The following is a 12,996-nucleotide window of genomic DNA, read 5'->3' on the forward strand; positions in this document are numbered from 1 at the left end:
TGACTTTTCCTGCATAAATTAGTTCAGCTTTCTGGTGCTTCGGTGTGCTGGAAAAGGTGGATACAGTCCTATGAAAGAGTCTCCTAGGACTGTATCCACCTTTTCCAGCCCACGGGAGCACCTGAAAGCTTTACTAATTTATGCAGGGAAAGTCAGCAACCGCCGAGCCGAGAAGTTCGTGACGAATCGAATTTACTGTAAGTTTGCTCATCTCTAGTGGAGACTTCCAGAAAAGGAATTATCGGTGAGTATAATTCACCATTTTCTTACAGGTAGCGGACTTTCAGCCTCTGGAGACCCCCAGTTTTGGCCCATTCTTTATACATAAGGACTGGGGGCCTGGCAGGAGGGACTTGTTTTCCCTCCCTTTTATTGCAATGCAGTCTCTTTATTTATTAGAACTTGGGGGACTCTGCAGTGGTGTGGGTCTGAGCTACAATACTGTCTGTGCGGCTTACTTCTTTTCAGCCGCGGCTGCGACTTTTATTATTATGAATGGGAGCAGCTTCGGTTCGGCCACGTATCGCGCCCGTCATTTTCCTTGTCGGCAGCGGAGGCTGCCAGCGGTGTGTTCGCCCGCTCCCTTCCCCTGTCATTCGCATATGCATGTGCGTTCGGGGCTGGGAGCGGGCGCCACTATCGTCCGCATGTAGTTTGACCGCAGCAGCGGAGGCTGCCGGCGGTGTGTTCGGTCTTTCCCCTTCCCCTGTCATTCGCATGTGCGATTGCATATGCGTTCGGGGCGGGGAGCGGGCGCCATTTTCGGCCGCATGTAGTTTCACTGCTGGCCCTGTTCGGGCTTGGCTCCGCCCACCTGTGGCCGGCGGGGATTCTTCAGAGCGCACGAATTGTCACAGCTCAGTGCCGTGCGTGCGCAGGGGGATTTTCAGGGCCAATCAGTGGCCCCTTGCTTTATCTCAGCGCATTTCTTCCACTGGTCGGACAATTGTCAGCCCCTCTCTCTCTCCCTCCCCCTCCCCCTCCGCCTCTCCCTCCCCCTCCCCCTCCCCCTCCCCCTCCCCCTCTCCCTCTCCCTCTCTCTCTCTCTCTCTCTCTCTCTCTCTCTCTCTCTCCCCCCCTCCCTCTCTCTCCCTCTCTCTCCCTCTCTCTCCCTCTCTCTCCCTCTCTCTCCCTCTCTCTCCCTCTCTCTCCCTCTCTCTCCCTCTCTCTCCCTCTCTCCTCGGTGGACCTCCTCTCCAACTGTGAATCCACCTGTCTCCCGCCTTTCTAAGGCAACTACCCTGTCATTGGCTGATGCGGCTTGAGCGGACAAGAAGGTGGAGACTTTGGCAAAATTTGCCTTTGAGGCAGCAGGTGCCTTCTTTCTTCCTGCTTTTAATTCTGCTTGGGTGTCAAAAGCCCTTTCAGTAGGGTCTTCCCAACTCCGCCAGGGTATTCTTTCAGGATCCCTTCCTGAGGATTTATCTGACCTAGCTCTCCAATGCTCCAAAGCTGGAGATTTTCTGTGTTCTGCTTCCATGCAGTCGGGCCGCTGTGCTGCCTTTGCCACAGGCAACCTGGTGGCCCTCCGTCACTCCTTGTGGCTTAAAGCCTGGGATGCGGATGCCGCCTCCAAGAAGTCTGACTGAACTTCCATTTACTGGTTCTCGGCTTTTTGGTAAGCACCTAGTTGAGATCTGAGGTGACGGGCGGAAAGAGTTCCTTACTACCTCAGAATAAGGCTCGCAGCACTGCTTCCCAACTGAAGTCCTCCTCCTTCTGGTCCTTTCGCACTTTTGGTACTACGGCAGTTCGGGGCGCACTCCGGTCCCAGAAAGGCGTTTCTGTTCGCCCAATCTTGGCTCTCGAGCATCTCGACCAGCATCTTCTTCTCCTCCATTTCCGAATGGAGTCTCTCTGTTCGGTGGTGGTGTCGTCGATGGATCAAGGGGAGTTTCTTTCCTCGGTGGACATCAGGGATGCCTACCTCCACATTCCAATATTCCTAGTCATCAGTGGTACCTCCGCTTGCAGTTCCGGAAGGCCATTTTCATTTTGTGGCTCTCCCCTTTGGTCTGGCCACTGCTCCGTGCGGGTCCTCCTTACCAAGGTCCTGGCGCCTGTGATAGCCCTTTTACGGACAAAAGGTGTCTCAGTGATTCCTTACTTGGATGACCTCCTGATCAGAGCTCCAATCAGAGCTCAGAGTCTGGAGAGTCTTGGTCTCAACCTCCAGGCCTTGTCTCGCTTCGGTTGGATGGTCAATCAAGACAAGTCCAAACTCTCTCCTACCCAGTCTCTAGTTTTCCTGGGGCTCCAGTTCGACACTGCCTCTGCCGCTTTCGACTCCCGCCGGACAATCGGCTGACTCTCTTATCAGGAGTCCGATTACTTCGGCACCCTGCACCAGTTTCCATTCGCTTTTGCATGGAAGTCCTGGGTCGGATGGTGGCGGCCATGGAGGCCATGCCATTTGCCCAGTTTCATTATCGACCTCTTCAACTGTCGATTCTCTCCCGGTGGGACAGGTCTCCATTGTCTCTCAACCGCAAGATCGTTCTATCTCGACAGTCTTGTCAGTCCCTTCTGTGGTGGCTTCGTTCCCCCCCTGCTACTTCAGGGGTGCTCCTTACTGCCCCTCCAATGGCAGGTCGTCACGACTGATGCCAGTCTGTCGGGCTAGGGAGGTGTTTTTAAGGACTGGACAGTCCAGGGCCTTTGGTCATCCCAAGAAGCCCTTCTCCCCATCAACATGTTGGAACTAGGGCAATTCTATCTTTGCTTCATTGGGAAATTCTCCTTTGGGCGGTACTCAAGGTTCCGGCCATCTCAGCGATTCTCATTCCGGGCGTACTTGGAAGTGGACTTTCTCAGCCGGTCCTCAGCCGACCCAGGCGAGTGGTCCCTGCATCCCGAGGTATTTGTAGAGATCTGCAACCTCTGGGGCACTCCAGACGTGGACCTCTGCACTTCCCGCCACAACCAGAAAGTTCCTCTTTTTGTGTCAAGACTGGGACCCCTTGGCTCTGGTCGTGGACGCCCTGGTGATCTCTTGGTTGGGCTTTGACCTACCTTATCTGTTTCCTCTCATTCCCAGGGTCCTGAGGAAGTGAACAGCAGAGGGCGTTCCCGCCATTCTCATGGCCCAGACTGGCCCCGGAGGGCGTGGTACGTCGTCACGGTCAGGCTCCTGAATGACGTACCGCTGTGTCTTCCCCCTCATTCAGACCTCCTATCTCAAGGTCCCCTGTGCCACCCCAATTTACAGTCTCTGCTTTTGGCGGCGTGGCGTTGAGACCGCGGTTCTAAGGACCCGAGGTTTCTCTTCCCAAGTGATTTGCACCATGCTCAGGGCTTGCAAGCCCTCCTCTGCGAAAATTTACCACTGTACCTGGTGGTTTTATTTTCGTTGGTGTGAAACTCAGCCTTTTTCTCCGGTCGTGTTTTCCTTTACCCGACTCCTTTCCTTTTTGCAGTCGGGGCTGGAACAAGGGTTGGCTCTCAGCTCCCTTAACGGTAACGTTTCGGCTCTTTCCATTCTTTTTCAACGTCCTCTGGCGTCCAATTCTCATGTCCAGACCTTCTTCAGGCAGTGGCACACGCTTCCCCTCCTTATCGGTCCCCTTCTCCCCCTTGGGACTTTAACTTGGTATTAGGTGCCCTGCAAGGCGCTCCTTTTGAACCTCTCAGGGACATTCCTCTTTGCCTCCTTTCCTGGAAAGTGGCTTCCTTATTGCTATTACCTCTATTAGGAGGGTGTCAGTGCTGTCAGCTCTCTCCCTGCCGCTCTCTCTTCCTGGTTGTACACCAGGACAAGTTGTTTTCCGTCCAGATCCGTCCTTCTTACCTAAGGTGGTTTCGGCCTTTCATCTCAATGAGGACATCGTCCTGCCGTCCTTTTGTCTGGCCCCTTCTCATCCCAGGGAGCGTTTTCCCCACAAACTTGATGTGGTGAGGGCTGTTCGGACCTATCTCTGTCACTTCTTCCTTTTGGCAGTGTGACTCCTTTTTTGTTCTTCCGGAAGGTTGTCGTAAAGGACAACCTGCTTCCAAGGCCACCATTTATCGGTGGATCCGATCTGCTATTTCAGAAGCCTACCGCTGCAAGGGGAAGATCCCATCCCTCAGGGTTTTGGCTCTTTCCACCCGTTCTGTCGGGGCATTCCTGGGCCCTCCGCAACAAGGCTTCGGCCTCGCAGATCTGTACATCGGCCACATGGTCGTCTTCGCACACTTTCGCAAGGTTCTACCAGATTCATACCTTTGCATCAGCTGATGCTAGTCTGGGCCGTAAGGTGTTGCAGGCGGCGGTGGTCCAGCCGTCCACCTGACTGATTTCCTTGCCCACCCAAGGGACGGTTTTGGTACGTCCCATAGTCTGTGTCCCCCAATGGAGCCGATAGAGAGAAAAGGAGATTTTTATGCTTACCGTAAAATCTTTCTCGAAGGATCCATTGGGGGACACAGCTCCCACACTGTTCTGGTGTTTGTATTTCAGTCATCTGTCCGAGGGTGTGTTCAGTTACCTTTTCTTCTGGTTGCTCGGACAGTCTGTGGTTTTTTTCTGGACCGGTCGTTCTGCTCCTATTGCTCTGGGACTAAAACTGATTACCGCAGGTGCCTGTGGGCGGGTATACCCTGCTGGGAGGAGCTGTCTTTTCTTGTTGCCATAGTGTCGAACCTCCTAGAGACAGCAGCATATACCCATAGTCTGTGTCCCCCAATGGATCCTTCGAGAAAGAGATTTTACGGTAAGCAATCTCCTTTTACCCTTCCAGTACTTGTCAGCTGATGTATGCTACAGAGGAAATTATTTTCTTTTTGAATCCACAGTGCTCTCTGCTGATACCTGATGCCCGTATCAGGAACTGGCCAGAGCAGGAGAAAATCCCCATTGCAAACCTATGCTGTTTTGGACAGTTCCTGACACAGACAGAGGTGTCACCAGAGAGCACTGTGGACAAGACAAAAAAGAAATTCAAAAAGAAAAGAGCTTCCTCTTGAGCATACAGCTGCTAAAAAGTACTGGAAGGGTAAAGATTTTTTTTTTAATAGCAGTGAATTACAGATCTGTTTAACTTTCTGGCACCAGTTGATAAAAAAAAAAAAAAAAAATTAAACATTTTTTTCCACCGGAGTACCCCTTTAAGCAGCCGTGGAACGAGCAACACAGTCTCTTCATTGTTTAGCTGCATTGGTCCTCCCATCGCTGTATTTTTTGTTATTGCAGTGCAAGGAACTGCTTCACTGGGAAAGACAAGAGGTTAGCGTGACCTCAGAGCATGAGAGACAAATCAGATTGTGCATAATGCCTATACCCCCCCCCCCCCCCATTGCACCCAGTGCATGAACTGATTGGTCTTTGCAGTAATAGCACAACCACATGATGCCTGTGAACTAATAGTCATCTTCACAGCTTCCATCATTCCCTGACCAGCTTGTCTTGCCTGCCTTCCAGTGATGGTTCATTTAGTAGGTGCATCTGAGGATTCCATCAGAGATATTACAAGCAGTCTCTCTCCTGTCAATCTCTGCCACATGGTACACGTAGGAATCATCATACAGATGCCCTCCCCGCAATGATTCTCAGTTACTCATTTGAGCGAACCTCACGGACCAGTCAGATAATACACTTAAATGTATGCTCTGATTGGGTAGCCTCACAAACCAGCAGATTATACATTACCACTTTCATAGTGGTGTACGCATGCAAAGGAGTGCAAAATCCAAGATACAAGAAACTTCAGCACAGTAAGCTCCTATGCAGCTAATCCTAAATGTTGAGCATTAAGCTCACTCCCCATCTGGACATTTTCAGGTGGTGCAAAATCATAGGTAATGGTTCAGACAGTAAAAGTTCAGCAAAGTATAAATGAAAGCACTCACCATGTCATTATGCAAAGACTTCTCTTTAAGCTTTATTCTTGAAATATGGTGCACGGAGGGGGCGAGGGTGCAGGGTGGCAGGATGGTATAGGTAGGGGAAAGGACTGGACGCCGGGGCGACGTTTCACACCAAAGTGTTTTCTCAAGCCCTCAAGGGCTTTAGATAGCACCGTTTGGTGTAAAACGTCGCCCTGGCGTCAAGTCCTTTCCCCTACCTATACCATCCTGCCGCCCTGCACCCTCGCCCCCTCCGTGCACCATATTTCAAGAATAAAGCTTGAATATAAGTCTTTGCATAATGACGTGGTGAGCGTACGTGAACACATTGTCTGGAAAGCTAGCTATTTATTACAAATGTATAGCTGATACCTTTTATTTTCTGGCTTGTATTTTGCATGCATGGACTTTTAATTTATTCTTCCTCCCCTAGGTGGCTTCTCTTCCCGGCCATTTGTCCGCAGTGTCCAGCGTCAAAGCTCTGGCCGAGCCTCCGTCACCAGTCCTCTCGTCTCCAATGAGAACGGTTTTAGGCCATCATGGTCACTGGCAGCAAAACTTCACCTTCGTGCAGCCACTTCCTGCCGTCACCCCTCAGACTCTCCCATACACGGGTCTTCTCTCAGCAAGATTGGTGAGGCCGACGACCACGTATCAACATCCTGTTTCGGAAGCCTTCGCAATCTGTCCGGCAGCTTTCATGAACACCTTGAAGGGGTTCGGCGTGAGCATCGTGCAGCATCCCGGGCCCCGTTGGCAGTAGCTGAATGTGCTCAGAGAGAGACAGTTGTTAAGAAAACTTCAACTGCAGAGCCGCAAGTAAAAACTGCAGCTGAGCTGGTTAGCAGTAACCCATTGGATCCTATAGATAACAATAATCACATCGCCTTTGTTGATCAAAGTGATTCTGTGAGTTCATCTCCTGTCCGTGAGTCACCTCAGAGTGAGGAAATACAGACCAAGAAGACTGTGACCAGTAAGACATCAACCACGCAGGAAAAGGCAACACGAACCCCAGAAAAGGAGAGTAATAAGACTACATCAGCTACACCTAGTAGTAGTGGTAAATCTGTGTCCAAGACTAAGAGGAGTGAAAGGAGTGAAGTGAGAACACCTACACGTCGTTCATCTCTACAGCCGAAGAAAGACATTGGGAAACCATCAGAACCTTCCACCCCTGTGTCTCAGCAGAGGCAAAAATCCTCATGTTCTGTACATGGAAACACCTCCTCCCCAGCACTTAAAAAACCTGCTCCTTCTTCTAAAACCTCTTCTGTATCCAGCTCATCTAGTAAGCATAGACCACCCGAAAAGACACTCAGCAGGGAAGGATCTAAAGTAAGCTTGGGCTCAGACAAAGCCTCTGCTGCCAAATCCAGTAGCTCCAACCGTGCTACAAATCCCAAGAGCAATGATACTCCAGCAGATAGTCGGACTGTACGAAGTTCCTCCATGGCTAGCCTCCGCACACCTCAGAACACAGCTCGCTCCAGTCTCAAGCGGGACAGCAAGTCTGAGGAGAAGGGCCTGAGCTTCTTTAAGTCTGCCCTAAGGCAGAAGGAGAGTAGACGGTCAGCAGACTTGGGGAAGACAAGTCTGTTGTCTAAAAAACCAACAGGAGCCAAGAGCGTAAGTCAGGAGAAACCAGTTATCGCTCCATCGTCGTCAATAGCCGACGTGGCCCCAAGTCCAAAAAAGCATTCTGCCTTACCTCAAAACAAAGCCAAGTCTTCCCCTGATGAAAGACAAGCCCAGTCATCTCCTGGTGGGAAAAAGACTTCTGACAAATACCTGAAAAAATTCCCATCGTCCTCAAAGCCATCGCCTAAAGCTCAGTGACCCAGGAAGCAGGGGCAGCCGTAACCACAAGTCCTGATCAATGCAGGAGAAGCTGTCCCTGCCTATGCTGTTGTTTTTGGGAATGTATGCACTTTTAGATTTTTTCTTTTTAACTCTTGTGGAGTTGAGGTTCTTGTCCTTGTATTCTCCCAGCATTGCTTGCGCATGGAAATTGACTTTGTTGCGTTAAACCTGCTGGTGGTGTGAGCCATGCCTTGCGAGCTGATGAACTGTATTATTCAGCCCAGTCCTGCTGAACCTTTGCCCGCTTGTCCTAATTCTCAAGGGAAGAGGAGGAACGATTGGTTTCTCTTCTGCCAACAGAATGCTGCTTTTTATCTCTTATCTTCCTTACCAAAGCCCGGCTGTGACTAGCACAGAGGAGAGTAGGAAGAAGGTTGGGTTGAATTCTCATGCTTAAGGAGATAACTCTCCTTGGCAATACACGGATGGAGTTCTGCATTGCATCTTCTTGGTGGGAGTCATTGGAGCACATTCAGGCTCTCCTCCATTATCACATTGTATCACCTCTGGAGCGGCATAGAGGACATTGCTGTGGTGCTGACTTTCCATATCCCTTTCATTTACGCTCATGAATAACTACTTGATATCATAATAGTGCTGATAATCTATGTCTAGATATAGAGGTTTAATTCTATAAGCTAACCAATGATCGGCCACTGACTCTTTTCTTTGGTCAATAACGTACCCTTTCCCCTAATGTAGCGGTGGAATTTGGAAGTCCCATCATCCCTGTATGATAGTGTACCGCTTAGCACGTCTTCATGTTATCGTCATACCTTCAGTCTATGCAGTACCATTGTATACTTACTGCTTCTCCGTATAAAGCTTCGGCAAGCACAGTAGGGTAGATCTGTAAAATCTGTAAATCCTCGTTGCCATTCCATGCACCGTAGCTGCTTTATAGACCTTTAATAGTCTCCCCCCCCCCCCAATGAGACCGATGGTTCTATTACCGCGTGCGGTCTCTGCTACTTGGTAGCCTTTGACATGCGGTTTCATTCCTTGGGTTATCATGGACTATGATCGATGAGTAGACTCTCTTTCGTCTCCTGCCCCATCCCAGTGTTTTAACCATGTGTTTGACCTCAGGAAGGAATTGCATTCCAGAGGGCTGATATCCCAGGGCAGCTTTTGTAGCAGTATTGGAAACTCGAATAAGATATTATTATACATTTCATGTACAGCAAATGACATTCCAAAAGGTTGGCTTTTAACCACGGGCCGCCATGTCTGCCTTTTCTTTGTCAATCACACGGTGCTCCTCTCCCCCCCCCCCCCCCCCCCCCCTCAATTAGTTTGGATGTGAACGTTGTTGGTGCCGATTTAAGAGTATGAAATAGAACACTAAAAGATCAGAACATTAAGTGAATCTTTTTTTAATGTTTACTTTTATTTTTTTATTATTGTTTATCATTATTATTATAATTTTTTTTTTTTGTAGATTGTTGCTCGGGTAAAGCATTGCAGAGTACTTTTTTTTTTCTTTTGTCGCCCAGGCTGGCATACAAGCGGATGCTCGGTTGAATCTCTCCCCAAGTTTTCTGTCCCTTTGCTCAGGCACTTTTTTTGCATGGCCATGTTGAATGTGCACGCACTTGTAACCTATGCAAACTAATACCGGTAATATACTCGGTGCTCTTACCTCTCCGCAAGCGCCCAACCTATATTTTATGTGTTGTTAACATGTTGTGGTGATCACATATTGGGGTAACTTCTTGTTTTGAATTTTGTTATTTAGCCTCTTGGTTATTGCTGGAATTTTGCCCTTGTGTATAGTTACCTTAGTTCAGCCATTTTTAGGACAGAGGTGACGTGAGCTTATTCTCTTTTATATAATCTTTTACCTGTGAACATGATCACTCTTGCTGGTAAGAAGAGCTTATAAGAACTTCTGCCAGGGATAGTCCTATCATATCATCTAGAGATGAGCGAACTTACAGTAAATTCAATTCGTCACGAACTTCTCGGCTCGGCAGTTGATGACTTATCCTGCGTAAATTAGTTCAGCTTTAAGGTGCTCCGGTGGGCTGGAAAAGGTGGATACAGTCCTAGGAAAGAGTCTCCTAGGACTGTATCCACCTTTTCCAGCCCACCGGAGCACCTGAAAGCTGAACTAATTTATGCAGGAAAAGACATCAACTGCAGAGCCGAGAAGTTCGTGGCGAATGGAATTTACTGTAAGTTCGCTCATCTCTAATATCGTATATGTAAGTAAAATCCACACAACATAAAAGACTACACGTTATGCCTGGTGCGTTTCGGTACCTAATCCTGACCATGTGCATCTAAATTTTTATGTGTCTAGCACCTTTATTTATTTTTTTATTACACTTTTAATTTAGCTCACTAGTCTGAATTCCTCTCAAAGGGAGGGGGCGTGGCTTCACTGTGCAGGTCTCCACCCCCCTCCCTCATTATGCTGTCTGCTCACATCTCCCCTAGCATTAGCAAGACTACAACTCCCAGCTTGTCCTCACTGACAGTAGCAGGACACAAGCTGACAGTGGGAGGAGTTTTCCTCCGGTTGTGAGCCCTGCACTCACACCTGTCAATCAAGGAAGTGTGTCCATGACATAGGTGATGACGCATGGACACGGCAGGACTAGTATGTATCCAAGCAGGCAGGGGGGGCAGTTGTAAAACCTATTGGTTATACATGCTTTACAACATATCAAAAGTTTTTGTATCTGACAGTGCCCATTTAAGGGTCTATGATTAAGGTGGTAAGACCGAAACACGTCAGGCTTGATGCATTAACGTTTTATGTTGTGTGGATTTGACTTGCATATTTTTGTGATTTTAATAGAAAAGATGGATTTTACCTGAATTGTGGTGCTGAACTACCTTTCACTCCAATTTGGACATTGTTTCTGGCCAGTGCTTGTGCAGACAGTTACCAGATAGAGGGTAAGAGCTTGTTCATATCTTCTTATTATATAGAAAGAATGAACATGTTCATTCTTTTGGCAAAGTCTGGAATTTTAAATTCCACAGTGTACACGCTGCAGCAGAATCCTATTGGAAACAATGGAAGGCTGCTGCACTTGGACATTCTATAGTGTGAATGGTCCCTTACTGTAGAGGTGCTGTGGGGGCCAGAGTTGTAGTTTTGCAGCCGTCTGCCTGTATGCCGGACGTAGGCTACTTATCTGAAGTCTGAAGAAAGCCTTACCTGTTTGATGATCTATGAACCGCCATACGTGTTGCAGTTCCACATTTTTCCCTTCTGGTATTGCAGCAGTGAAATTGCAAAGTTTAATAGTTTTTTTTTCCTGCATCTCATATGCAGAAGACTATAGATTTAGCTAGAAAGGTGCGAAAAGCTCTGAGCCTTCTAGATGCAAATATGTAGATGAGAAACAATCTAAAAAATAAAATAAAAATCTGCCACTCTAAAGACTGGGCTCTTAAGGTTAAAGGGGTCTCCGGTTTTAATACACTACTCTAAATGTTATGCATTTGCGTAGCACTTCCTCATTTTCATTCTCTTGACTTTTAGCATTGGGGTGTCGGTTCCCCGGGGTGTTGAAGTCAGACCTTGGCTTCCGATTGTTGCGCTGCCCTTAGGTTTTTTCCAAGTCAGTTTGTTTTGCCAACTGTACAAGGTCTCTCTGTCCAGGACCTTATTGATCAAATAGCTGGCAGCAGAAATGTGTGGATGTGAAACAGAGTGTGACATTTCTTCCACTTTTCAATAGGCACTGTCAATTGAACAAGCTTTGCAAAGCTCAATAATACAAGCGAATATAAGAAACTTTGTAATATATTTTATCAGACAAAAATGCTTATTTCTCATGAAATCTAAATTTTTCCCTAACACCCCTCCTCCTGCTGTTAAACTCTTCCCTGAAAATCAGCTCAGCTTTTGTGTCTGCAAGAGAAGCAATAAAAGTCCATAGGTGGGAGAGAAGGGAGCTCTGACCACTCTCTCTCTGGGAGAACTTCTAATTATAGATGGAGCCTGCAGAGCAGAAATCTGCTTGAAAATGCTACATACATGTTATATATTCAGAAATAGTGCTCATACAGGGCAGCTGATCCTGAAAAGTAACTATATGGATTTGGGGCTCAAGGTCATGGATATTATATATACTTATATAAAATAATATTGGTATGTACCATGCAAGTAAATAAGGAGAGGGATACAGTGTAAAATACAATAGATTTGCTTTTCAAATTAAAGCCAGATATTTATTATAGTAAAATTATATAGTAAAATTCCTTTGGGCATGTCACAGGGCCCTTGTGACAACCCTCAGGCTACTTATGGTAAAATAATTAAAATAATAATAGAAATTAATAAAACAATACTGCTACTAGTGGTCAAAGTGCATAGTGGTATTCACAGAAAATTAGAAAGGCATTATGCGCCTTGTATTTGCAGCCGTCATGCCCCCTCACATAGAATTGCATTGAGGGGGTGGGATGTGACGTCATGAGGGGGCGGGGCTATGACGTCACAAGCTCCCGACTCCAGCGTTCGGAACAGTTTGTTCCAAACGCTGAGCAGCGGAGTACCCATTTAATTACTACAGCCACTACAAGTCCCATACTGCCTTATAAAGACAAACATTTACTTTTAACTAACTACAAGACGCATAATGCTATTCTAATTCTCTGTGAAGACCACTAGCAGCAGTATTGTTTTATTCATTTCTATTATTATTTTAACCCCTTAAGGATGCAGGGTTTTTCCGTTTTTGCATTTTCATTTTTTCCTCATCACCTTCTAAAAATCATAACTCTTTTAATTTTGCACCTAAAATTCCATATTATGGCTTATTTTTTGCGCCACCAATTCTACTTTGCAGTGACATTAGTCATTTTACCAAAATATCCACGACAAAGCAGAAAAAAAATTCATTGTGCGACAAAATTGAAGAAAAAATGCCATTTTGTAACTTTTGGGGGCTTCCGTTTCTGCGCAGTACATTTTTGGGTAAAAATGACACCTGATTTTTATTCTGTAGGTCCATACGATTAAAATGATCCCCTACTTATATAGGTTTGATTTTGTATTAAGTCTATAAAAAAAATCATAACTACATGCAGGAAATGTATACGTTTAAAATTGTCATCTTTTGACCACTATAACTTTATTTTTCCGCATATGGGGCGATATGAGGGCTAATTTTTTGCGCCGCGATCTGAAGTTTTTAGCCATACCAATTTTTTTATTGATCGGACTTTTTGATCGCTTTTTATTCATTTTTTCATTATATAAAAAGGGACCAAAAATACAGTATTTTGGACTTAGGAATTTTTTTTTGCACGTACGCCATTGACCATGCGGTTTAATTAACGATACAT

The 12,996-nt window shown here is 46.8% G+C and overlaps 1 protein-coding gene across 1 annotated transcript in view; it reads left to right on the forward strand.

Annotated features, from left to right (window-relative positions):
* USP31 (ubiquitin specific peptidase 31) overlaps positions 1 to 9,672 on the forward strand; it is an 88,724-nt gene extending 79,052 nt beyond the window's left edge. The window contains exon 16 of the mRNA XM_056533751.1: positions 6,257 to 9,672. Coding sequence (XP_056389726.1) covers positions 6,257 to 7,662 — 1,406 coding nt within the window. The 3' untranslated portion in view covers positions 7,663 to 9,672. The remainder of the gene's footprint in view (positions 1 to 6,256) is intronic.
* Positions 9,673 to 12,996: the final 3,324 nt, after the last annotated feature.

The sequence above is a fragment of the Hyla sarda genome, chromosome 8 (assembly GCF_029499605.1).
Source record: "Hyla sarda isolate aHylSar1 chromosome 8, aHylSar1.hap1, whole genome shotgun sequence".
Taxonomy (NCBI): Eukaryota; Metazoa; Chordata; class Amphibia; order Anura; family Hylidae; genus Hyla; species Hyla sarda.